The sequence below is a fragment of the Nerophis lumbriciformis genome, linkage group LG17 (genome assembly GCF_033978685.3).
Source record: "Nerophis lumbriciformis linkage group LG17, RoL_Nlum_v2.1, whole genome shotgun sequence".
In the NCBI taxonomy this organism is placed as follows: domain Eukaryota; kingdom Metazoa; phylum Chordata; class Actinopteri; order Syngnathiformes; family Syngnathidae; genus Nerophis; species Nerophis lumbriciformis.
In genome coordinates, this window is record NC_084564.2 from 42,364,004 (window position 1) to 42,391,806 (window position 27,803).

At 41.3% G+C, this 27,803-nt stretch overlaps 1 protein-coding gene across 1 annotated transcript; it reads left to right on the plus strand.

The window, feature by feature from the left end:
• Positions 1-925: 925 nt before the first annotated feature.
• Positions 926-26,012, plus strand: LOC133614304 (uncharacterized). Its single transcript, XM_072914970.1, has 5 exons — positions 926-949; positions 25,087-25,487; positions 25,554-25,671; positions 25,739-25,813; positions 25,872-26,012. The coding sequence occupies exons 1-5, from the start codon at positions 926-928 to the stop codon at positions 25,998-26,000; spliced, it is 747 nt and encodes a 248-aa protein (XP_072771071.1). The 3' UTR covers positions 26,001-26,012.
• Positions 26,013-27,803: the final 1,791 nt, after the last annotated feature.

The following is a 27,803-nucleotide window of genomic DNA, read 5'->3' on the forward strand; positions in this document are numbered from 1 at the left end:
TGCTTAGGCTGCTGCCCCCGCGACCCGACCTCGGATAAGCGGAAGAAGATGGATGGATGGATGGATAGGTCATCACATCTGTAATATCTTACTGAGATCATTTAGGACCAAAACGCTTAAAACAAGTAAAACACTCTAACATAAAATCTGCTTAGTGAGAAGAATGATCTTATCAGACAGAAAATAAGCAAATATCACCCTTATTTGACATATTTCATTTAACTTTTTGCATGAATGCATGACAATGTGCACTCCAAGTTTTTATTGACTTTTACAGAACATTTTGGTTGAATGTCAAACTACATCTTTTGGCAGCTTTCACTATCTACGAAAAGTTCACCCTGTGTCATTACTAAAATGGAAGGAGTGATGCGTCTTCATTTTAGGCGGGCAAACTCTCGCTTTGTTTATTTGCCGCTTCATTTCTTTGGCATGAATGAGGTGATAACGATGACGGTGCAGGAGTGTTCATGTTAAGGGAGAGTGACATTCAATCTCCCTCTAACTCTGGATGCCCATGCATGTTACATGAACTGTGAATAGGGACCGAGTGCAACGTGGTACGCTGCAGAATCCAACTGCTGATTGAGTGTTTGGCTCATGGCCGCCGTCAGAAGACATGAACATGGGTGACCAAGAATGTCTTGTGGTTCCCACTACGCTTGGAAGGCTCCTCGCTGAAGATATAACGGGGTAAGAGATGTTTCCATTGGAAGAGGGCAGGAGAGGTAAGGGAAGGGCCAGCTATGATAAATAACACAATTTGCCAGTAGAAGGAAAATAAAAGGGGATGTGTTAAAAAAGAAGAGGGTGAGAGAGAGTGTGTGTGTGGGCGAGTGAGTATGGGAGAGCAAGAGTGGCTGGCAGTTATGGATTGCAGATGTGGCGCTATGGGGTTTTGGCAGGGGCCGTGAACGCCTAAATCATGCACGGAGTGGGTGGCACCGAGGTGAGAGCGAGGTCAGTGCACCACAGCACACTAGCCATAAAGACTCTGAGTGGAACAAGTGGCCAGGTCTCCAATACTAACACCACTACAGGGCACTGTGTGTGTGTGTGTGTGTGTGTGTGTGTGTGTGTGTATATATATATATATATATATATATATATATATATATATATATAAAGTTTAAACACCTTTTCATTCAATGCGTTTTCATATATTTATTTTTAGAATAATTATGTGTAAGTTATCACACAACTCTTGTGCTTAAAGGCCGTTGCTATAGTTATTATCAATTGTGCTGAAATTGTACTTTTCTATCCGTGCAGAGGGACAATTTGCAATCTTGGATTGCAGTCGTCTCCATACTTGCCAACCTTGAGACCTCCGAATTCAGGAGATTGGGGGCGGGGGGTTAAGGGGAGAGGAGTATATTTATAGCTAGAATTCACTGAAATTCAATTATATCTTATTTATATATATATATATATATATATATATATAAGAAATACTTGACTTTCAGTGAATTCTAGCTTTTGTATTTTTCGGAGTATAAGTCGCACCGGCCGAAAATGCATAATAAAGAAGGAAAAAAACACAAGTCGCACTGGAGTATAAGTCGCATTTTTTGGGGAAATGTATTTGATAAAAGCCAACAGCAAGAATAGACATTTGAAAGGCAATTTAAAATAAATCAAGAATAGTGAACAACAGGCTGAATAAGTGTACGTTATATGAGGCATAAATAACCAACTGGTATGTTAATGTAACATATTATGGTAAGAGTCATTCAAATAACTATAACATATAGAACATGCTATACGTTTACCAAACAATCTGTCACTCCTAATCGCTAAATCCCATGAAATCTTATACGTCTAGTCTCTTACGTGAATGAGATCAATAATATTATTTGATATTTTACGCTAATGTGTTAATAATTTCACACATAAGTCGCTCCTGAGTATAAGTCGCACCCCCGGCCAAGCTATAAAAAAAACTGCGACTTATAGTCCGAAAAATACGGTATATATTTATTTTATTATATATATATATATATATATATATATATATATATATATAAAATTAATACTTGAATTTCAGTGTTCATTTATTTACACATATACACACATAACACTCCTCTACTCATTGTTGTATTTGAAAGTGCAATGCTTAGTAGCACAGCCTTTGAAGGAGCATAGGTATGGGCAGCATCTGTGGAATTTAATTTGAAGGAAAGGAGTGAGTTTAGGGTTGAATTGTCCATCCTCGTTCTATTCTCTGTCACTCGTCGTCGCCATGACTGTCTCTTCTCCGTTCTTCTGCTTCGTCTCCTTCTTGTTGTGTGTGCAGTTGTGCACTCGCCAAAAGCCGTAGATGTTATAACGTGCCTGGGCCGGCACGCTGTTTATATGGAGAAAAAGCGGACATGAGGACAGGCTCTCCTCACTCAGTTCCGCATGGACCTGTTGTCCGGCTGGAAATCGAGAGAAATGCGGGTGAATGGTTGAGGCACTGAAATCGGGAAGTCTCCTGGAAAATTCGGGAGGGTTGGCAAGTATGGTCGTCTCTTATCAGTGTTTGTGTCCAGAACATCGAGTGTCATGACGCAGACAAAGCAGAGACAGGGCGATATCACGAGTGTCAGCACATTTCCATTTCATGAATAATCATATATTGTGTCTAACTGGGGCTGCTGAAAACACCCCCCTTCCTTCAGAAGCAGCCTTAGTCATGTAACCAGGGACCTCCCAAATAAATAGAGGAGCACGTGGGCTGTGCCTTAGAGCGTGGTGGGAGATTGTAACTGAGTGTGCAGCCCCAAACGTCTCTCCTCATTGAGCCAAATTGAACTCTGTCTCTGCACGATTCCTTGCTTCTTGTCTGTTTAATAGATTTCATCGGTGTTTGAACCTGACACAGGACTATTTACCGGGTCGGGTCGGGCGGTTGAAATGAAAAAAAATTAGATTTTAAATAGATTCAGGCGGGTGGCAGTTAAACCAATTGGGAAATATATATACATAGTTAAATGTTGTTACCCACATACGAAAAACGAGCAGGCACCTGCAGCATATGCCACAACAGAAGAAGAAAAAAGAAAAGAGATGGACACTTTTACGGAGCGGAGAAGGGACGCCTCGCCGGGGTCCGGGACCGAGGCCCCTTCCCCCGAGAGGGCCCCACCGGGAGCCGTAGCTGAGGCGATCCGCGAGAAGGGCCCGACGCACGTCCAGGGTCACCACCGCGCCCACCGCACCGACACCCCGCCTCGTCCGCCTTCGCCGCGGCCGGCGTCACGCGCAGCAGGTAAGCAGCTTACCTGCCCGCCACCCCCGTGGCCGGGGGCTCGTAACAGGGGTCACTCCGCGCGCTCCGCCCGCGCAGCTTACCTGCCCGCCACCCCTGTTGCCGGGGGCGCGTAACAGGGGTCACTCCGCGCGCAGTGCGCTCACGAAAGGGGTGGGGCTCACCCTGGTTGATATAGACAGCAGGACGGTGGCCATGGAAGTCGGAACCCGCTAAGGAGTGTGTAACAACCCACCTGCCGAATCAACTAGCCCTGAAAATGGATGGCGCTGGAGCGTCGGGCCCATATACCCGGCCGTCGCCGGCAGCGAGACGCGCTTGGAGGTGCGCTCAGCGCGGCTCCCATATGATTGCGCACTGGTGTGCGTCTGGGTCGTGACAGCGTGGCACGCGAATGTCTGTGCTGCATTGGATCAGTCTCCTTTCTTTAACAGGCAAAAGCTTTATAACCTCGCTAATGCCTTGCATCGTCTATATTAGATATATAACAATGGGCGGGTGCGGGCGGGTGCGGTTCTGATCAAATGTTAGATCGGGTTGGATGGCGGATGGTTGACGACTTTCTGATGCGGTTGCGGATGAAATAATTGCCTATCCACGCATCTCTAATATATATATATATATATATATTTATAATTTTATATATATATATATATATATATATTTATAATTTTATATATATATGTATATATATATATAATTTTATATATATAATTTTATATATATATATGTAATTTTATATATATTGTATATATATCTATATATAGAATTGTGTATATATATATATATATATGTAATTTTATGTATATATATTTTATATATATCTATATGTAGAATTGTATATGTATTTATATAATATATATATTTATATATGTATATTTAATTTATATATATAATATATATATATATATATAAAATGTGTATATATATATGTATATATATATATATATATATATATATATATAATGTGTATATATATATATATATACACATTATATATATATATATATATATATATATATATATATATATACATATAATATATATATGTATATATATATATATATATATATTTATGTATATGTGTGTATATATATATATATATATGTATATAATGTGTATGTATATATATATATGTATATATATACACATTATATACATATATATATATATACATATAATATATATATATATATATACATATAATATATATATATATATATATATATATTTATATTTATATATATATATATGTATGTATATATATATATATAAAATCAGGTATTCTAAGATGTATAATATCAAGCCTTAAATTTACCTAATCAGATAAAGCATCAAAAATAAATTTAATATGATCCATAACTCACTTTCCTACTTTCAGTATTAAGGAAGTCACAGTAACATTTTGCTACAAGATATTATTACATATTGCTTTTGTTTCTTTGTTGTATTCGACAACAACTATTAACATAATAAAAGCTGTGTTCATTTTATTTTTACGGGTTGAACTTTAACACAACTTTGACGTCATTTCCTGTTACTACGACATCATTTCCTGCTGGTTTTGCGCGCTCAATTTTAGTCTCTTCCGGCCTGCGGAGAAGAAGTAAGTTAACTATATATACATACAACTATATATATCGCCGTCATTAACTTAAGAGCCTGATTTTAAGTCACTTACACAACTTTAGTACGACTATGGTTGTTAAAGGAGATCATTTTGTAGATGTCGTTTTCAATATGCTTTCTGTTCTTTGTGTAAGTGTGTGAGAAGCTAGCAATGCTAGCAAAGTGTATCTTTTGTGTGTCACATTTCAAAGATGAATTCATTCATAATTACTTACTTCAATGTTTTTGAAGGGTTGGAAGGAGTGAAAATAGACAATTACAATGATCATATTAATTATGAACACCCTATGTACAACTGAATGAAGGTCATTCTTAACAGACATACCTTCACACTCAGGGTGGTTTGATTGATTGATTGATTGATTGAAACTTGTATTAGTAGATTGCACAGTACAGTACATATTCCCTACAATTCACCACTAAATGGTAACACAACTAAGGCTGAAGCGACGCGTCGACATAGTCGACGTCATCGGTTACGTAAATACGTCGACGTCGTTTTTATGCTTCGACGCGTCGCATATTTACGTCACACTGCCGTCATGGCGGAGCGCAAAGCAGATGATGCGAGCGGTGCGAGCGAGGGAAAAAAAGCACGCCAAAAGTCGTCAAAAGTGTGGGAGTATTTCAATAAACAAATGTATATAATTCGGCATTATTTCGGCCAGTCGGCTTATAAAATCAGAGCCGATCAGTTTACGTTCACGCGCAGGTATAACGCGGCGCGCTCCCGTCTCATCTGCTGGTGCGCGAGCCCGGTAATTAGACCGCTGTGTCAAATCAAGGAGTACAAAAGACGCCAGCGCAGAGTGGAAAAAGGTTTAGTTCATTACAGATAACCCAGAGTTATGCCAAAAGTATGTAAGATTTAATATTTCTCTTCGTGGGTGTGGCGCACTTGTTGCGCTGGTGAGATGGGAGGGGTGGTTGTGTGCATGTAGCGTGCTTAGTCTGGAGGCTAAATACACACAGTGTTTTATGTAACTGTTTAGTGTTGATATTCTTTGCTTAGTTTGATAAATGTTGGAGCAGTTTGCTTCATCAGGAGGGTGAAGTCGCTCAATTTAAAGTGTTGGATTTAACTGTGTTGGTGAGGGCGTAGAAAAAGGGGCATTTTTCTACCAGTAGACAGCGTTTAAGATTGAGTGTTTCACTGCTAAATTAATAATATATTTATATTGAATATGGATTTTAAATATGTATCTAAATAGGTGGTTAATTGGTTAGGTATTTATGTATTTGCATATTGGGTTTTCTGTTGCATTTATCTATTGTGTTTCTGGTGTTAAATGTATTTTATATGTATCTTGGTGCATTTATGTTGAGACAATTTATTTAAAATCTGTTTTAACTTAAAGGGAAAAGATGTGTCCATTTTCTTGCACTTGTTTAATGGTTAAGAGTTTGATAGCTAATTAATAGTTGTAAATTATGGGATTGATAATTGATTGATTTTTTACAGCATGTTAATCTTGTGGTGTTTTGTCCTTAAAGGTTTTTCACCTACTAAAGAAGCTAAAGGCTACTAAAGGCTACTAAAGACAGCTAATCACAGCTAAAGAAACTAAAGTCTATTAACACTGCTAAAGACTGCTAAAAAGACTAAAGAAGAAAAAAGAAGCTGTTTCTTGGTTGGAAAAACTGTTGCAAACTAAAGGAAAATAAAAGGAAAAAGTAACTACGGTCTGGTCTTTTGAGTGAAATCCAGAAGCCACATTCAGCATTGGTACATCCCTTCAAGTGTGGGATAAGCACAGCGAAAAAAGCAAAACACTTGACAGTTGTTGTATGCACACTGTGTCGAGCGGAAATGGCCTATCATAGCAGCACAACGGCTATGAAGGAACATTTGAAAAGAAAACACCCGACAGCGTTCTTGCCATCACCATCAACTAGTCAATGGTCCGCGTGAGTATACATTGTCATCATTACACAAAATCATGAATGTGTCATTTGTATCTGCGTTGTAAATTCATAAACTAAAACACTGTTTCGCTCTGAGAGGCGCGTTTGGCATGCCTGTTCAGTGTTTACAAAGACGCGCTCCTCTTTAATGCTAACGTTAATTAGTTGTGCAAATACCTTTTACAACATTAACAGTTACATATACTATGTACAAACCAACAATTAACTTTCACTTTAATCATACTATCATTGTGTTATTAAGCAAAATAAGCAATACTTTTACTTTTGTTGAAATGTTTACACTGTTACAGAATATTTCGTTTTGCACTTTTTTGTATTGGATGTTTATCTTTATTTTTGCACATTTTAAAGCAAAATAAGCAATACTTTTACTTTAGAAATGCTTATACTATTGCAGAATATTAAGATTTGCACTGGATGTTTACTTTTATATTTGCACATTAAAAAGCAAATAACCTACTTTTAATTTTGTTAAATGTTAAAAGTTTTAAATGTTTACATTGTTACAGAATATTTTGTCATGTTGTTGTCAATGTTGACTGAGTGGCCATACTTTTTTTTTTGTATATAAAAGTCATGCCTTTTGAAAAAACTGGCCAACATTTATTTTTTCATCTTCATTTTAAATAAAAAAAATAATCGGTAAAAGGAAAAATAATCTATAGATTAATCGAAAAAATAATCTATAGATTAACCGATTAATCGGAAAAAATAATCTATAGATTAATCGATAGAAAAATAATCGTTAGCTGCAGCCTTAAACACAACACATAAGTTTTTCAACTTGTTTAAGTCGGGGTCCACTTAAATCAATTCATGGTAAATGGCCTATAGGCGAGGGCGGACCTACGTCACTTCCGCCTGCCAATCCCCTAGCAACCGGTCGCCATATTGAATCCGTTGAAAACAAACCAGCTCACAGCGAACACAGCATTGACAGAAAAGGCATTTAACGAGGTTTCACGGCATTTTAAAACTGTTCTAAATGGCGTATGATTATGTAAATAGTCTTTCCAGTGAGGCTAGTAGAGATGCGCGGATAGGCAATTTATTTCATCCGCAACCGCGGCAGAAAGTCGTCAACCATCCGCCATCCACCCGATGTAACGTTTGATCAGAACTGCACCCGCCCGCCATCCGCCCGTTGTTATATATCTAATATTAATTAAAAAAAAAGAAAAAAGGGTGAAAACTACGCGAATTGCACCTTGTGCAGACAAGATTTTTCGATCGGACACGGAGGGATTAGCGATGTAAAAGACCACGTTGGGACAAAAAAACACAAGTCTAATGCCGTTGCTAGCGATACAAGTGGAAAACTTTCAACGTTTTTCGTCGCCCAAACAGATTCTTTGGATGTGATAAATGCCGAAGTTTTATTTACGGAGGCAATAATTGAGCATGGACTTCCAATCGCACTGGCTGATCACATGGGACAGTTAATAATGTAATGCAACCTTTAAAAATCATTACGCGGTGATCGCGGTCCCAAAAATAAACTTTTCTTGCATGATAATGTCCAGAAAAATTCGCTTTATATTACTATAGAGTCCTTTTAACGAATGAGTTTGATGGTTTATCACAAACCTTAAATGAAAGAAGTCCTTTGTTCTCCTGCACCATGGCCTTGCTTCGTGTTTGGTGCGCCATCCTGTCGGCTGTATTTCACAGCACGACATACTGTTAAAAGTGTTTATACTATTTATACTTTCAATTAACAAATTGAAGTCTTGTGAAAGGTTGACAGGATAACTGCCATTAACTGTCAAAATAATTTCAAACTATTGAAGTTAGCTTACAGAATAAACATGTCAATCAACCCATATGATTTTTGCTGTAATATTTTTGTTTTGAAAAGTCACTGTGACTGATAGAAAAGTGATGGTTTTAGCAACATTTTAACCTGTCTGAATGCTAATAATCATTTTGCGTCGGGGGGCGAAGCACTGAACCCTCCACCAGGACTTTGTCCTGGACCTACCGGGGCCTGCGGCCCTTGGACCCTGGCTACTAGGTTTTTCTGATTTAAAAGTTGGCAGGTATGGTGAGGTTATAAAGCTTTTGCCTGTTAAAGAAATGAGACTGATCCAACGCAGCACAGACTTGCGCGTGCCACGCTGTCACGACCCAGACGCACACCAGTGCGCAATCATATGGGAGCCGCGCTGAGCGCACCTCCAAGCGCGTCTCGCTGCCGGCGACGGCCAGGTATGGGCCCGACGCTCCAGCGCCATCCATTTTCAGGGCTAGTTGATTCGGCAGGTGGGTTGTTACACACTCCCTTAGCGGGTTCCGACTTCCATGGCCACCGTCCTGCTCTCTATATCAACCAGGGTGAGCCCCACCCCTTTCGTGAGCGCACTGCGCGCGGAGTGACCCCTGTTACGCGCCCCCGGCAACAGGGGTGGCAAGCAGGTAAGCTGCGCGGGCGGAGCGCGCGGAGTGACCCATGTTACGAGCCCCCGGCCACGGGGGTGGCGGGCAGGTAAGCTGCTTACCTGCTGCGCGTGACGCCGGCCGCGGCGAAAGCGGACGAGGCGGGGTGTCGGTGCGGTGGGCGCGGTAGTGACCCTGGACGTGCGTCGGGCCCTTCTCGCGGATCGCCTCAGCTACGGCTCCCGGTGGGGCCCTCTCGGGGGAAGGGGCCTCGGTCCTGGACCCCGGCGAGGCGTCCCTTCTCCGCTCCGTAAAAGTGTCCATCTCTTTTTTTTTTTTTCTTCTGTTGTGGCATATGCAGCAGGTGCCTGCTCGTTTTTCGTATGTGGGTAACAACATTTAACTATGTATATACAGGTAAAAGCCAGTAAATTAGAATATTTTGAAAAACTTGATTTATTTCAGTAATTGCATTCAAAAGGTGTAACTTGTACATTATATTTATTCATTGCACACAGACTGATGCATTCAAATGTTTATTTCATTTAATTTTGATGATTTGAAGTGGCAACAAATGAAAATCCAAAATTCCGTGTGTCACAAAATTAGAATATTACTTAAGGCTAATACAAAAAAGGGATTTTTAGAAATGTTGGCCAACTGAAAAGTATGAAAATTAAAAATATGAGCATGTACAATACTCAATACTTGGTTGGAGCTCCTTTTGCCTCAATTACTGCGTCAATGCGGCGTGGCATGGAGTCGATGAGTTTCTGGCACTGCTCAGGTGTTATGAAAGGCCAGGTTGCTCTGATAGTGGCCTTCAACTCTTCTGCGTTTTTGGGTCTGGCATTCTGCATCTTCCTTTTCACAATACCCCACAGATTTTCTATGGGGCTAAGGTCAGGGGAGTTGGCGGGCCAATTTAGAACAGAAATACCATGGTCCGTAAACCAGGCACGGGTAGATTTTGCGCTGTGTGCAGGCGCCAAGTCCTGTTGGAACTTGAAATCTCCATCTCCATAGAGCAGGTCAGCAGCAGGAAGCATGAAGTGCTCTAAAACTTGCTGGTAGACGGCTGCGTTGACCCTGGATCTCAGGAAACAGAGTGGACCGACATCAGCAGATGACATGGCACCCCAAACCATCACTGATGGTGGAAACTTTACACTAGACTTCAGGCAACGTGGATCCTGTGCCTCTCCTGTCTTCCTCCAGACTCTGGGACCTCGATTTCCAAAGGAAATGCAAAATTTGCATAGTTGGGTGATGGTTTGGGGTGCCATGTCATCTGCTGGTGTCAGTCCACTCTGTTTCCTGAGATCCAGGGTCAACGCAGCCGTCTACCAGCAAGTTTTAGAGCACTTCATGCTTCCTGCTGCTGACCTGCTCTATGGAGATGGAGATTTCAAGTTCCAACAGGACTTGGCGCCTGCACACAGCGCAAAATCTACCCGTGCCTGGTTTACGGACCATGGTATTTCTGTTCTAAATTGGCCCGCCAACTCCCCTGACCTTAGCCCCATAGAAAATCTGTGGGGTATTGTGAAAAGGAAGATGCAGAATGCCAGACCCAAAAACGCAGAAGAGTTGAAGGCCACTATCAGAGCAACCTGGGCTCTCATAACACCTGAGCAGTGCCAGAAACTCATCGACTCCATGCCACGCCGCATTAACGCAGTAATTGAGGCAAAAGGAGCTCCAACCAAGTATTGAGTATTGTACATGCTCATATTTTTAATTTTCATACTTTTCAGTTGGCCAACATTTCTAAAAATCCCTTTTTTGTATTAGCCTTAAGTAATATTCTAATTTTGTGACACACGGAATTTTGGATTTTCATTTGTTGCCACTTCAAATCATCAAAATTAAATGAAATAAACATTTGAATGCATCAGTCTGTGTGCAATGAATAAATATAATGTACAAGTTACACCTTTTGAATGCAATTACTGAAATAAATCAAGTTTTTCAAAATATTCTAATTTACTGGCTTTTACCTGTATATTTCCCAATTGGTTTAACTGCCACCCGCAAAAAAAAAAAAAAAAAAAAAAAATCTAATTAATCCGCCCGACCCGACCCGCGAGCGGATAAAATCTTATTTTTTTAAATTTCATCCGCCCGATCCGCGGATAATCCGCGGACTCCGCGGTTGTGTCCGCAAACCGCGCATCTCTAGAGGCTAGGTTAAGATACGAGTTAAAATGTTCTGTAGTTGGATTAAACGACTGCCCTTACCGCCTTCCAGCAGATGCGTGGACTGATAATCCTACACAATGGCCGGACATGGAATTTGGAAATCTTTACCTCACAAGCGCACCAGGTCGGTTGTTAGCTTCGGTTGTTATATAACGAATAAATCACATCAAAATTGTTAAATCACCCAAGGTATGTTGATAAATGATAATAAGGATGACACGGTGGCTACCAGTATCTGTATATTTATTATATCTGTAGAGAGCTCATTCAAATTCAGTTCAGTATTATGATTTATTATTTGCTGAATTACTGTTCCTTTTTTTAACTGAATTATTTATTTAAAATTACAGGCGTTTTTGCAGCAGGCTCAATGTTTTCACACTCATTTGTCCTTTCCGTTAGATCACTGAAAGGTAGTCGTTTCCCACAGTGTTTCTTTGTACTTTTTGAGTTCTCTGCTGCCGATTCACGCTTTGAAGTTGTCAGTCGATGTCGCTCGTAACTGTCCATCCTATGGGATGCCTTCTTTCCACTCTGTGGCAGGTGAGGTAAGATGGATGGTGCATGGGATTCTTTACAGGTCGTCCTGAGAGGGGAAAAAAATGAAAAAATATTGAGAGATTTGAGGGCTACAACAACAAAGGAGACTTGCAGACAGCATTTTACGACTGTCTTGAAAAGTTGATTAAATGGCAACATGAAAATTATAGGGTTTATTGGTTTTTAAAAACCCAACCGTTAAGTGCAAATTTAAATGAAACCATCCATCCATCCATCCATCTTCTTCCGCTTATCCGAGGTCGGGTCGCGGGGGCAGCAGCCCAAGCAGGGAAGCCCAGACCTCCCCCTCCCCAGCCACCCCGTCCAGCCCCTCCCGTGGGACCCCGAGGCGCTCCCAGGCCAGCCGGGAGACATAGTCTTCCCAACGTGTCCTGGGTCTTCCCCGCGGCCTCCTACCGGTCGGACGTGCCCTAAACACCTCCCTAGGGAGGCGTTCGGGTGGCATCCTGACCAGATGCCCGAACCACCTCATCTGGCTCCTCTCCATGTGGAGGAGCAGCGGCTTTACTTTGAGCTCCTCCCGGATGGCAGAGCTTCTCACCCTATCTCTAAGGGAGAGCCCCGCCACCCGGCGGAGGAAACTCATTTCGGCCGCTTGTACCCGTGATCTTGTCCTTTCGGTCATAACCCAAAGCTCATGACCATAGGTGAGGATGGGAACGTAGATCGACCGGTAAATTGAGAGCTTTGCCTTCCGTCTTAGCTCCTTCTTCACCACAACGGATCGATACAGCGTCCGCATTACTGAAGACGCCGCACCGATCCGCCTGTCGATCTCACGATCCACTCTTCCCTCACTCGTGAACAAGACTCCGAGGTACTTGAACTCCTCCACTTGGGGCAAGATCTCCTCCCCAACCCGGAGATGGCACTCCACCCTTTTCCGGGCGAGAACCATGGACTCGGACTTGGAGGTGCTGATTCTCATCCCAGTCGCTTCACACTCAGCTGCGAACCGATCCAGTGAGAGCTGAAGATCCTGGCCAGATGAAGCCATCAGGACCACATCATCTGCAAAAAGCAGAGACCTAATCCTGCAGCCACCAAACCAGATCCCCTCAACGCCATGACTGCGCCTAGAAATTCTGTCCATAAAAGTTATGAACAGAATCGGTGACAAAGGGCAGCCCTGGCGGAGTCCAACCCTCACTGGAAACGTGTCCGACTTACTACCGGCAATGCGGACCAAGCTCTGGCACTGATCATACAGGGAGCGGACTGCCACAATCAGACAGTCCGATACCCCGTACTCTATGAGCACTCCCCACAGGACTTCCCGAGGGACACGGTCGAATGCCTTCTCCAAGTCCACAAAACGAAGTAAGAAACCGGTTTTCGAAAATAGCCGGTTTTCGAAAATAGCCTTTATACCGTATGTTATTGTTGTGCAACAACAACAACTTCAGCTGTCGAACGTTATTCAGTAAAAATTCAACGGGTTCAACATTAGCATGGACGGTATAGCCAAGTTGTGGTTAAGAAGGTGGATTTTTGTTCCTTATATTTACCAGAAACGAAGTGATCCGAACACACGACCCGGGATTTTGGGGGACTCCAGTGAGAACCGTCCTCGTTTTCCCGGTGTAAAGCTGCGAGCCATTTGTCTCGTCTCTGTGGGCTTTTAGCACGCTTTGGCAGAACAAAATACGACCTTTGTTTTCCCTGTTTCCGGTTGTGGTTTGCACAACCAAAAACAACACCGTTTTTTGGCATTTTGGAGGCAGAATGACGGGTTTAATCAGCGCAGGTCGACAGGTTAAAGAGTAATGGCGACGGTTTGTTTTCAACGCCAGTCAGGTTGCTATGGCTCGAAGAACCCGTATGTAGCTCAGTTGCCCGGATGTCGGCCCTGCCCTATAAACAACGCCAACACTGTCACAAATATGTGCCATATTGTGAAAAATACTCTCAACAACAATGACAAGCACATTTCGGGAGAATATTTGCACTGCAACATAACATAAACACAACAGAACAAATACCCAGAATTCCCTGCAGTATCAACTCTTGGGGGCGCTACACTATTTTATTTGGTACAGGGTGTAATTATAAGTGTGACCAGTAGATGGCAGTCTAACATAAGAGATAAGTCTCAAGTAAACAACACCAACATTTTAAATGTTCCATTGAAAATATAGAACATTACACACGGCGCTCTAAAATGTATCTAAATGTTTTAGTAGTAAATGTTTTAGTGCCACTTCTAATATAAAGTAGTGTAAAGTTCTTACTTATATCTACCAGTAAACTCGCCATGACAGCGCTAAAACATACCGGTGTAGTGAGTTACAATTATTCACCCAAGGTACTTTACTTATTAGAGTTCCGGTCGGATGTTTTTTCACGGTTTCCGGATAAGGAGATGCGGCTCCGTTATTGATTGAAGTAAAGTCTGGATGTCATTAAAACAGTTAGCGCCATCTTTTGACACTTCTTCCACCCCCGTCCTTGCACGCTACACCGCTACAACAAAGATGACGGGGGAGAAGAAGCTGTCCAAGTGGAGGCATGTAAATAAGACCGCTTACATAACGGTAGGGGTGTAACGGTACTAGGGATGTCCCGATCCAGGTTTTTGCACTTCCGATCTGATATCGATATTGTTTTTGCATTTCCGATCCGATACCGATACCGATACTGACCGATACTGGCCTATCCGAGCATGTATTAAAGTTTAAAGTTATTTAGCCTACTTAGTTGTCAGAATCATGTTGAAAAGGGTTTTAGTACTCTTGATAACAACTAGCCAGCTGAATTAGGGGAGTTTGAATAATACACAATGGTTGGTAACAAGAAACTGACCTGTTTATTCAAGGATAAACACAAAATAGACAAAATTATACATGACAAACAGAAATGGCATCATTGAACTAGGGCTGGGCGATATGGCCTTTTTTTAATATTGCGATATTTTAAGGCCGTATTGCGATACACAATATATATCTCGATATTTTGCCTTAGCCTTGAATGAACACTTGATGCATATAATCACAGCAGTATGATGATTCTATGTGTTTTGATTGATTGATTGAGACTTTTATTAGTAGGTTGCACAGTGAAGTACATATTCCGTACAATTGACCACTAAATGGTAACACCCCAATAAGTTTTTCAACTTGTTTAAGTCAGGGTCCACTTAAATTGATTCATGATACAGATATATACTATCAGATATATACTATCATCATAATACAGTCATCACACAAGATAATCACATTGAATTATTTACATTATTTATAATCCAGGGTGTGGAGGGGGGCGCCGCATGTAAGTGTCAAAAAGACAGCCAAAAGAGTTTGATATGAGAATAAATCTAAAGTTAAAATATAGGGTAGAAATGCACCCATTTGCAGGAAATGTAGTCTTGATTTTCAAAATTTTCTTTCAAGGCTTGCATGTCTACATTAAAACATTCTTCTTCATACTGCATTAATATATGCTACTTTTAAACTTTCATGCAGAGAAGGAAATCACAACTAAAAAAATCAAAAATTTTTTCATACGGTGTTGATGTGGAAATGTTTGCCTCGGCATTTTGATGGTGTGGACGTGTGGCACCGAATGGAGATAAGCGTCTCGACAGACGTCACAATATTTGAACAATGATGACGAAAGTTGTTGTCTCTGTCGTGTCCGTGTGTCGAAAATTGTTATGCGCTTATTTTTTTATTTGATTTTGTGCGTGGCATAGATTTGCTATGCGCAGAGGACGCTTAAACAGTGCGCAATTGCACAGGCGCACACCTTAGAGAGAACGTTGGTCACACGGCTGCGCTAGCATCACAGCTAACGTTAGCCATGCTGCTACCTCTCTGCTCGGGGAGGGCGTATACGTATGTGACGTATGACGTGACAGTATGTGACGTATGACGTGACAGTATGTGACGTATGACGTGACAGTATGTGACGTATGACGTGACAGTATGTGACGTATGACGTGACAGTATGTGACGTATGACGTGACAGTATGTGACGTATGACGTGACAGTATGTGACGTATGACGTGACAGTATGTGACGTATGTCGTGACAGTATGTGACGTATGACGTGACAGTATGTGACGTATGACGTGACAGTATGTGACGTATGACGTGACAGTATGTGACGTATGACGTGACAGTATGTGACGTATGACGTGACAGTATGTGACGTGTGTAAGAAGGTGCGCTTGCTGTCTGTGAGAGGGAGACACAGGAAAGAGTGAGAAGAGCCTGTCGTGTAATGCCAGCAGCTAAAAGCAACTGCATGAGAATTGTGGATGTGTTGAAGGTGTGCTGGAAAATGCGGAACGGAAATTAGGGAGCAGCAGAAAAGTGGAATGTATTATTTAAATCGGTGCTTTGGAAAACACGGACCGGAGTTTTTTTTTAAACTGGATCTGGATCGGCATTTTCCCATGCCTTGCTGATACGCAATTTTTGGCAAATATCGGCAGCCGATCCGATCCAAATATCGGATCGGTACATCCCTAAACGGTACACAAAAATTTCGGTTCGGTACGTACCTCGGTTTAGAGGTCACGGTTCGGTTCATTTTCGGTACAGTAAGAAAACAACAAAATATACATTTTTGGGTTATTTATTTACTTCCACCCAAAAAAATTTTCTTAGTGTAATATTTGATGTGAAGTAATGGGAACCTTGGATAGGTCAATAATTCATAATAACATTGATTTTGATTCAATATTATGTTTTGAGCAATGACAGTTTGAAAGGAAAAAAAACAGCTTTGTTTTATTAGTCAACATTGCAACTTTTTCTAAATTACATTTAAGCTTTTTTATTTCACTTTTATGTTTTTGTTTATTTTAAAAGTATTTTTAGAATGTGCCGTGGGCCTTTAAAACATTAGCTGTGGGCCGCAAATGGCCTCCGGGGCACACTTTTGACACCCCTGCTATAGATAATAAAAAATGAAATGTGATAAATCTATGGATAAAAAGCAGAGCCTGGCGACGCATGCACGTTTATCATAACTCTCTCTCTGTCTCTGCCCCTCCCTCACCAATGCTGCTGTTTGTTTTGTTTTTAACCCCTTCTTAACCCTGAACGTACATTGAAAATACACGCAACCCTAACTCAAAATGTCGGACATTTGAGACATTTAAAGGGGAACATTATCACAATTTCAGAATTGTTAAAACCATTAAAAATCAGTGGCTTATTATATTTTTCGAAGTTTTTTTCAAAATTTTACCCATCACGCAATATCCCTAAAAAAAGCTTCAAAATGCCTGATTTTAACCACCTGTCCATTTTCCTGTGACGTCACATAGTGAAGCCAACACAAACAAACATGGCGGAAAGAACAGCAAGCTATAGCGACATTAGCTCGGATTCAGACTCGGATTTCAGCGGCTTAAGCGATTCAACAGATTACGCATGTATTGAAACGGATGGTTGTAGTGTGGAGGCAGGTAGCGAAAACCAAATTGAAGAAGAAACTGAAGCTATTGAGCCATATCGGTTTGAACCGTATGCAAGCGAAACCCACGAAAACGACACGACAGCCAGCGACACGGGAGAAAGCGAGGACGAATTCGGCGATCGCCTTCTAACCAACGATTGGTATGTGTTTGTTTGGCATTAAAGGAAACTAACAACTATGAACTAGGTTTACAGCATATGAAATACATTTGGCAACAACATGCACTTTGAGAGTGCAGACAGCCCAATTTTCATCAATTAATATATTCTGTAGACATACCCTCATGTCAGCAGGCCAGGGAAGCTAGGGTCGATATTCTTCTCTTGATCATCTTCGGTGGCATAAGGGACGATGTGAGCCAAGACATCCAGGGGTTTAGCTCGCTCGTCTGCGGGAACAAACTGCCGCCATTGCTTGCCGTGCTACCGAGGTCCTTTGTCCCTGAATTGCTCACACACTCCGGCAGATTCAATGGGGGTCTGGCGGCAGATTTCTTTGACTTTATGGTTGGAAATGCATCTGCTTTGAGTGTCGCAGGATATCCACACATTCTTGCCATCTCTGTCGTAGCATAGCTTTCGTCGGTAAAGTGTACGGAACAAACGTCCAATTTCTTGCCACTTTGGCATCTTTGGGCCACTGGTGCAACTTGAATCCGTCCCCGTTTGTGTTGTTACACCCTCCGACAACACACCGACGAGGCATGATGTCTCCAAGGTACGGAAAACAGTCGAAAAAACGGAAAATAACAGAGCTGATTTGACTCGGTGTTTGAGAAAATGGCGGATTGCTTCCCGATGTGACGCCACGTTGTGACGTCATCGCTCTGAGAGCGAATATTGGAAAGGCGTTTAATTCGCCAAAATTCACCCATTTAGAGTTCGGAAATCGGTTAAAAAAATATATGTTTTTTTTTCTGCAACATCAAGGTATATATTGACGCTTACATAGCATACCTGCCAACTACTCCGGTTTTCCCGTAATTAGTACGGTTTTCACCAACCTATTCCGGGTTAAGGTTGCAGTGATAAAAAATACGGTTTTTCATTAATCAAAAAAAAAAATTTTATTTTAAGTTTTATTCACGAAATCGCGTAACAACAATGACAATCGACACTGCTTCCCGTAACTTCCTATCGAGCCATTCCGAATGCCATGCGCGAGGCTATTTATAGCACCGCTGCCAAGCACGAGGCACCAGTTGCCATTGTTTCCAAACGAGCGAACGATCATGGAATCAGCCGGAGAAAAATCGCAAACGAGTCTTAAACCGAAAAGAAAACCGCAGTCATTCCGTGAAGAATATTCAAAAGCCTATCCGGGAATAATGATCCGTTCCAAAAAGGGTGAAAACTACGCGAATTGCACCTTGTGCAGACAAGATTTTTCGATCGGACACGGAGGAATTAGCGATGTAAAAGACCACGTTGGGACAAAAAAACACAAGTCTAATGCCGTTGCTAGCGATACTGCAATTGAATTGTAGTTCCATGCTAATGATGCTATTGAATTACATTTTAATGAATTAAACTTATCTTAAAGTTACCATATCATTTTTGCAGTATGATCAATCTGATAGAATACATTTGGATTTTAGCCACAAAAAGGTAATGACACCAATGTTATCTATTGGAATTGTTTAGTACTGTTATACTGTTAAAAGTGTTTATACTATTTATGCTTTCAAGTCCAAGTTGAAGAAATCTTGTTAAATGTTGACAGCATAACTACCAAAATACAGAAGTATGTCCTTAATATTTTTGCAGTGCTATTTCTGTTGAAAAGTTAAAATGATTACATTAGAGATGTGATGTGCCACTTTTCAAGTGTCTGATGGCTTCAATTAATTTTCATTCATTTTTCATATTTTGAATTCTTTTGAAAGGCTTACAAAAAAACTACATTTGAATTGTAATTCCATGCTATTGACAGGACTATTAATTTTAATGAAGTTAGCTTACCATGTTTACAGTATGATAATTGTGATAGAAATGTGAATTTTAGGCACAGAATATTTTTTTTACAATTGAACAAGGCAGTAGATTATACAAGCTTGGACAGAAAGTTAATAATGACACCAATTTTTTTTTTTATGGAATTGTTTAGTACTGTTTTACCATTTGTTTACTGTAAAAAGTGTTTATACTGTTTATACTTTCAATTAACAAATTGAAGTCTTGTGAAAGGTTGACAGGATAACTGGCATTAACTGTCAAAATAATTTCAAACTATTGAAGTTAGCTTACAGAATAAACATGTCAATCAACCCATATGATTTTTGCTGTAATATTTTTGTTTTGAAAAGTCACTGTGACTGATAGAAAAGTGATGGTTTTAGCAACATTTTAACCTGTCTGAATGCTAATAATCATTTTGCGTCGGGGGGGCGAAGCCTGAACCCCCCACCAGGACTTTGTCCTGGACCTACTGGGGCCTGCGGCCCCTGGACCCATTTATCATTTGTTTTAAAAATGCTTACAAAAAAGTGGGACCCCAAAAATTTGCCGTGGGACCCCCATTTTGAAGATTCCCAGCGCCAACACTGTATCATATTAAGAAAGTTATAGTTGATTAAAACCAGTAAACATTCACTTCTGGTCAACTTCTTAATATTAGGACAATATGTCATAATTATCCTAATATTTTACCCCATTTTAAAAGCGTTGAGTGGACAGGTTTTATTTTGTAGTAATGATGACAAATATTTTTCATCAATTAATTCCAAAGTGCTACACAACAGCCAACAGGAATCCACCAAACTAATTAACTTCAAATAGTTAGAAAAATAAAAATAAAGCACGTGAGCAATGTTTACAAAATAAGAGCCAATCAGAACTTAAGATGGCAGTCACTTCAACTAATCATCACCTTGAACTAACAAAAATGGTCTCTCAAAATATGCCGAGGAAGAGCAAATTCAAAGCCCAGAATGAACAAACATAAGTTGTCTATCGGGGTCACGATCAATTCAAAATATATTTGGCAGACTCACAGACCTCACTGAGGGTGTGGCTTTTATTCATTTATTGTTTTTATTTTTATTATTATTATTATTATTATTTTATTTTTTTTTAGTATTTTTGAAATGTTATTATTTATTTGTGTGTGGCGTCGCGCGGGTCTCACTTCCTGTTGGGTGGGGTCCGTGCCCGTGTGGCCCGACCTTGCGCTGTGGGGTCTCTGTTGGTGACTTGATGCGGTGGCGGCGCGGCCCCCATGTCTGGTCAAGATGCTGTGTCTCGGTTGTTTGGCCGGTGGTGTGTGTGTGCGGGTTTGGGTTGGGGTGGTGTTAATGTCTCTTGTTTGCATGTTGGCATTTGGGCTGACTGGCGGGCTGGCGCTGGCTGGTCTCCGTGATCCTGTTGGCGTGTGGTTGCTGGTCGCAGTTTTTTCGATCGCTTTGATGTGATGGAGTGGTGCTGGCTGTCTGGGGGTATTGCAGCTGCTGTTTCTGCTGCCGTGGGCGCCCGTGGCTGCTGGGTCTGGTGCAGGGGGGTGGCTGATGTTGTGACTGGTGGCAGCACGTGCCCGTGGTGGTTGTTGGGTCTGACGAACTTGTCGGCTTCATACTTGTTTATTGTCGTGTTGGTTGGCTTGTCGGGTGTGGGCCTGGGGTGCCCTTGCGCCCTGCCGCACCGCCCTTCGCGCCCGGTGTCAAGCTGTCGTCTGGGGCGGGCTTGTCGGGAGTTGTCCCTGGGTGACGGGGGTGCGCGGCCGGATCTGTGAGGTTGGGGGAGGAGATCGGCTGGTTCGGTTCTCAGTGGGCAGTGGGTGCCGGGATTTGATCGCTGTCCTGTCGGGCTGTGTATGGATTTGTTGTTGTATATATATGAGTGTGTGTGTGTGTGTGTGTGCGTGTGTGTGTGTGTGCATGCATGTGGATGTAGGTATGTAAATGTGTGTATGTATGTATATGTGTGTGCATGTATGAGTATAGGTATGTGTGTGTTTATAGATGTGTATGTGTATATGTATATATGCATATGTGTGTATATGTATGTATGTATGTATTCGGGCTGCAACAACTAATCGATTAAATCGATTATAAAAATAGTTGGCGATTAATTTAGTCATCGATTCGTTGGATCTATGCTATACGCATGCGCAGAGGCAATTTTATTTTATTTTAGTAAATTTTTTTGTACTTTTTATTTTTTTTGTATTTTTTTATAAACCTTTATATATAAACTGCAACATGTACAAACAGCTGAGAAACAATAATCAAAATAAGTATGGTGCCAGTATGCTGTTTTTTTTCAATAAAATACTGGAAAGGATAGAAATGTAGTTTGTCTCTTTTATCTGATTATTAGTCTATTATCAAATGAATCGTTAGTTGCAGCCCTAGTATGTATGTATGTGTATATATATATATATATATATATATATATATATATATATATATATATATATATATATATATATGTATGTATATATATTTCTGGGTGTACGCTCTGGGCCTGCTTGTCAGGCGGGGGTTGGCGCCTCAGGCTACTGCATCCGGACTGCGTGTCTGGAGCTCCTAGGTCCCACCGTCCATCCCTTTTGGGTGCCCGTCTTGGTTGGGGCCTGCTGGGTCTAGTCCCTGCATCTATTGTGGTAGCTTGGTGCTTCAAGGTCTTCCGAGGTGCTGCGAGTCGGCCAGCTGCTGGGGTAGTGACCTTGTGTGTCAGCATGTCTGTGATCTTCTTTTAATTCTTTTTTTTCCTTTTTCTTTTCTTTTAATATATAATTATTATTATTATTTATTTATTAATTTATTTATTTATTAATATATATTTTTTAAAATATGTTTTATTAATATTGTTTTTAATTTTTCCCCTCCCTCAGGGGGGGGAACTCGACAGGGCGGTTGCTGGTTGTTCCATCTCCATCGTTGGGATCCCTGCGGGTGGGGTGGGTTGTTCCCGTGGCCCCGTGCTGGGCGGTCCTGCGGCGCCCGGCTTGGGTGGGGTGGCCGGGGGCGGGCCGCGCCGTGCTCTCCGGGGGTGGGGGGTTGGCACATGGGTGCCCGGTTGCTGGTGGGGCGGGGGCGGTCTTCCCGTCCGGTTGCGGGGAGTTCTGGGCCCCCTGGGCGGGGCGTCCCGCCTTTCTGCCCGTGTGGGGTGTGGTCTCACGCTGGCTTGAGGTCTCGCTGTCCCCTGCTTCTCTCGTGCCTTGTCCTCTGCCGGGTGCGTCTGTCTGCGATGGGCCTGGCTCTGGGGTTCCTGTTGCTGGCCGGCCTGGCTGCGTGGGGCCGGTGGTCCCTGGTTCCCTGGGCACCACACCTGCTGTTTGTGGGTTGGGCTCTCTGGGTGGCTGGGCCCGTACTCTGGCTCCCACACACACTGGGAGTCAAATATATTGTACATACAAATACACATATACTCACATGCATACATACATAGGTACCTACGCTCCCACATACAAACACAAATACAGTACATACCTACATACTCAAAGTTCGTACATCCACACGCACATTCACTGTACCAACATACATATACACATACTGTACATATACATTCACTGTACAAACATACATATACACATACTGTACATATACATTCACTGTACAAACACATACACATACTGTACATATACAAGTACATATGCATACATACACTCATGCACATAATCACGTTTCATCAAACATATATTGATGTTGTTGCCCTAGGGTAAACTGGGTACAACACATGGCACACTGACAAAGCTTAACATATTGTTACTATAACAATCTACAAGGTTAATATATGTTGCTTCTCTTTCTTCCCCTCCATTTTTCTGCATTCTTTTGTATCTCTAGTTATCATTACGTATATGTATTGTTGCATTTGAACAACTGTATTGTTCATAATAGAGGTAAATTATTGGTATTGTTCATTATCAATAGTGATATTTCTATTGGTATTTGTATTGATCCATTTGTAGTGTAATAATGCTTATTGGAATTTATGTATCATTATTTATTTCACTAACTGCTTATTTGCTATCACTTTTACCATCTTATTTGTACTTATCCTATTTGCTGATGTTGCTCTATTGTTGTTGTTGTTGTTGTTGTTATTGTTGTGTTTGCTGTTGTTGTTTTTGTCTCTCTGTCTTATCCCCCTCTTGTCCCCACAATTTCCCCCTCTGTCTTCCTTTTTTTCTCTTTCTACCCCCTCCTGCTCCGGCCCGGCTGCACCAAATGATAATATAAATACATTTAATAAAGTCAAATACAAATAAGGCAACAAGAGAAGTATCCTACACTTCTCTTTTGTAAAGTAAATGTGTACAGCCGATATGGGCATCTACATCAACTATATGATTTGCCTGAGAAGCAAAAACAAAAAAAACAAAAAAGAATCAGATACATATATAATCTATATTATAATAGGGATTACAGTCAACATTTGACTCCCCTTATATCAGATGTGTCAAACTTAAGGCCCGGGGGCCAGATCTGGCCCGCTACATCATTTAATATGACCTGCAAAGGCCTATAAATAATATGCGTCAGTAAAGCACTTGATCATTTCTTACAAATGTATTTTATGTCTTTGACAGAAAAAAAAACCCGGGTACTGCAAGCAATTGCATACATTTTTAATTCAATATCATCTATTAATGTAACAAATATTATATCATCATACGTTTCATTTTTTTTTCTTAAAATTAAAATAAATACTAAAATATCTGCTTGACTTATGTATGTATCTGTAATAGGGTTGTACAGTATACTGGTACTAGTATAGTATCGTGGTACTAATGAATCAAAAACGGTGCTATACTCTGCCAAATTTTATTTTTTACAGGCAAGACGGCGCGTCATCACGTAGTGACATTGCTGGTTTTACGAACAAAGGAGCATGTTCGGCAGCGCACACACAACAGAGTACTTACAAGCAGACACAGTGTGTAGACAGAAAAGGGAGAATGGACGCATTTTGTTCGTCAACACCGTTCAATTGAACACCGTTCAATTATTATAACGTCTATCGAGATGCTTCGAGGACAGGAATTATATCGATCACTTTATTGAGCAAAACTGTTTATATTCGGCCATAACCACACCAAAAACATGAGTAAAACACTTCTATCTGGAAAAACTAGTCATTTTCTGCCGTACAAAGCAGGCCAAAAGCAACTTGACATCAGTCACCAACACGCATACTACGAAGCCACTGGTGCGTTTATGGCCACACAAAAAGTCGGACAACTCAAACACCACACAAAGTTACACTATGACTCCTCAGTCATACGTGTGCTTATTCTACTGTCATTTATTATTAATGTTAATTTATTGATATTAATCATGGAATGCTGTTACTAGAGAAAGTTACAGGAATGCACACTTCATCCTATGCTTACATTTCATTGTGCAACATGAGGATGTTTAAGGGCAACTAAATGTGATCTCTGAAAAGGGTACAAATGATTTCCAAAGCAGGACCCCCACCCAGACATATTGTACAATACTAATCCATAGCTTATGAAAAACAAGATTTCTTTTATTTTCATTACAAGTGGGCCAAATCACTAATATTACAAAATAAACTCATGAAAATGACTCCTCTCATTTGAGTGTTATTATAAAAGATTGGTTTGAGACAGGTGTGCTGCTGGTATTGCCACGTGTGATGTTGCTCACTTGTGCTCCACTGAATGCTCAGGGAGTTTTTGTGTTTGCTCACACACATGAACAATTAGAGGGAACATTGGTCACATGACATTTCCTTTCCTGGCAGCAGCATCATGCATCATGGCGCCTCATCCAGCCGGAGAAAAAGCAGTGCCCCCAGACGTCGGCCGCCACTGCCGTCGACGTCACAGCCATCGACGTCACAGCCACCACCACGACTGCCGTCACAGCCACCGTCACAGCCATCGACGTCACAGCCACCACCACGACTGCCGTCACAGCCATCGACGTCACAGCCATCGACGTCACAGCCATCGACGTCACAGCCACCACCACGACTGCCGTCACAGCCACCGTCACAGCCATCGACGTCACAGCCACCACCACGACCACCGCCACGACTGTCGTCACGGCGGCCGTCACAGCCACCGTCACGACCGCCATCACGGCCGCCGTCTCGACCGCCATCACAGCCGACCCCCTCCACTTCACGCCTGCCAAGGCCCGGTGAGCCGATGCGAGTGGCGAGGACGCCACCTTGAGTGTGCTTTGTCAAACGTATGTATCTCCCAGCACCTCCCAGGAGGAGGAGGAGGTTTCGTCCGGGCACCAGGGCCCTGCAGGAGATCAGAAAGTACCAGAGGACGACCAATCTTCTCATCCCCAAAGCGCCGTTTTGTCGCCTGGTGAGGTATTACCATGGCGTGTTGTGATCACCAATCCTGAAGTTTAAACAATCGCCTCCCCCCACCCCCCAGGTCCGTGAGGTGTGTCAGAAGATGGGCAGAGGGTCTCTCAGGTGGCAGGTGACGGCTCTGATGGCCATGCAGGAGGTAAAGGTGACAGGTGTGACAGGTGTGAAGATGTTTGCTCAGCAGGTGGTCTTTACAGGCAGCTGAGGCCTTCCTGGTCATGGTGTTGTCCGACGCCTACTTGTGCACCTTACACGCCAACAGGGTCACCTTATTCAACAAAGACGTGCAGCTGGCCCGCAGGATCCGAGGAATAGATGACATTTAAATATTTTCTGTTTTGCTTAGTTAGGTTAGGTTAGCTGGCAACCATTGTAACCATTGTGTGTCTTTATCTTGTTGTGTTGTGTCTTTGTTGTTGTGTCTTTATGTTCTGTTGTGTCTTTATGTTGTTCTGTTGTGTCTTTATGTTGTTCTGTTGTGTCTTTATGTTGTTCTGTTTTGTCTTTATGTTGTTCTGTTGTGTCTTTATGTTGTTCTGTTGTGTCTTTATGTTGTAATGTTGTGTCTTTATGTTGTTCTGTTGTGTCTTTATGTTGTTCTGTTGTGTTTTTATGTTGTTCTGTTGTGTCTTTATGTTGTAATGTTGTGTCTTTATGTTGTTCTGTTGTGTTTTTATGTTGTTCTGTTGTGTCTTTATGTTGTTCTGTTGTGTCTTTATGTTGTTCTGTTGTGTCTTTATGTTGTTCTGTTATGTTTTTATGTTGTTCTGTTGTGTCTTTATGTTGTAATGTTGTGTCTTTATGTTCTGTTGTGTTTTTATGTTGTAATGTTGTGTCTTTATGTTGGTCTGTTGTGTCTTTATGTTGTTCTGTTGTGTCTTTATGTTGTTGTGTCTATGTTGTTCTGTTGTGTCTTTATTTTGTAATGTTGTGTCTTTATGTTGTTATGTTGTGTCTTTGTGTTGTTCTGTTGTGTCTTTAGGTTGTTCTGTTGTGTCTTTTTGTTGTTCTGTTGTGTCTTTAGGTTGTACTGTTGTGTCTTTATCTTGTGTCTTTATGATGTTCTGTTGTGTCTTTATGTTGTTCTTTTGTGTCTTTATGTTGTTCTGTTGTGTCCTTCTGTTCTGTTGTGTCTCTATGTTGTTCTGTTGTGTCTTTATGTTGTTCTGTTGTGTCTTTCTGTTGTAGTGTTGTGTCTTTATGTTGTTGTGTTGTGCCTTTATGTTGTTCTGTTGTGTCCTTCTGTTCTGTTGTGTCTCTATGTTCTGTTGTGTCTTTATGTTGTTCTGTTGTGTCTTTCTGTTGTAGTGTTGTGTCTTTATGTTGTTGTGTTGTGTCTTTATGTTGTTCTGTTGTGTCTTTCTGTTCTGTTGTGTCTCTATGTTGTTCTGTTGTGTCTTTATGTTGTTCTGTTGTGTCTTTCTGTTGTAGTGTTGTGTTTTTATGTTGTTCTGTTGTGTCTCTATGTTCTGTTGTGTCTTTATGTTGTTCTGTTGTGTCTTTCTGTTGTAGTGTTGTGTCTTTATGTTGTTCTTTTGTGTCTTTATGTTGTTCTGTTGTGTCTTTCTGTTCTGTTGTGTCTCTATGTTGTTCTGTTGTGTCTTTATGTTGTTCTGTTGTGTCTTTCTGTTGTAGTGTTGTGTCTTTATGTTGTTCTGTTGTGTCTCTATGTTGTTCTGTTGTGTCTTTATGTTGTTCTGTTGTGTCTTTCTGTTGTAGTGTTGTGTCTTTATGTTGTAGTGTTGTGTCTTTCTGCTGTTGTGTTGTATCTTTGTTGTCGTCGTGTGTCTTTATGTTGTAGTGTTGTGTCTTTCTGTTGTAGTGTTGTGTCTTTCTGTTGTGTTGTATCTTTATGTTGTCGTCGTGTGTCTTTATGTTGTTGTGTTTTATCTTTATGTTGTTGTGTTGTGTCTTTCTGTTGTTGTGTTGTATCTTTATGTTGTTGTGTTGTGTCTTAATGTTGTGTTGTAAAGTTGTTGTGTGGTTGTATGTGGTTGTGTTGTGGTGTGTAATGAATGATCTGGGCCATGGTACATATTTGTCTTTGAGGTATTGTGCTCCTTCTGTTCTGTTCCTGTTTTGGGTGCTGATTTGCACACACTTTCTTTGATTAATGTTACGTTGCGTTA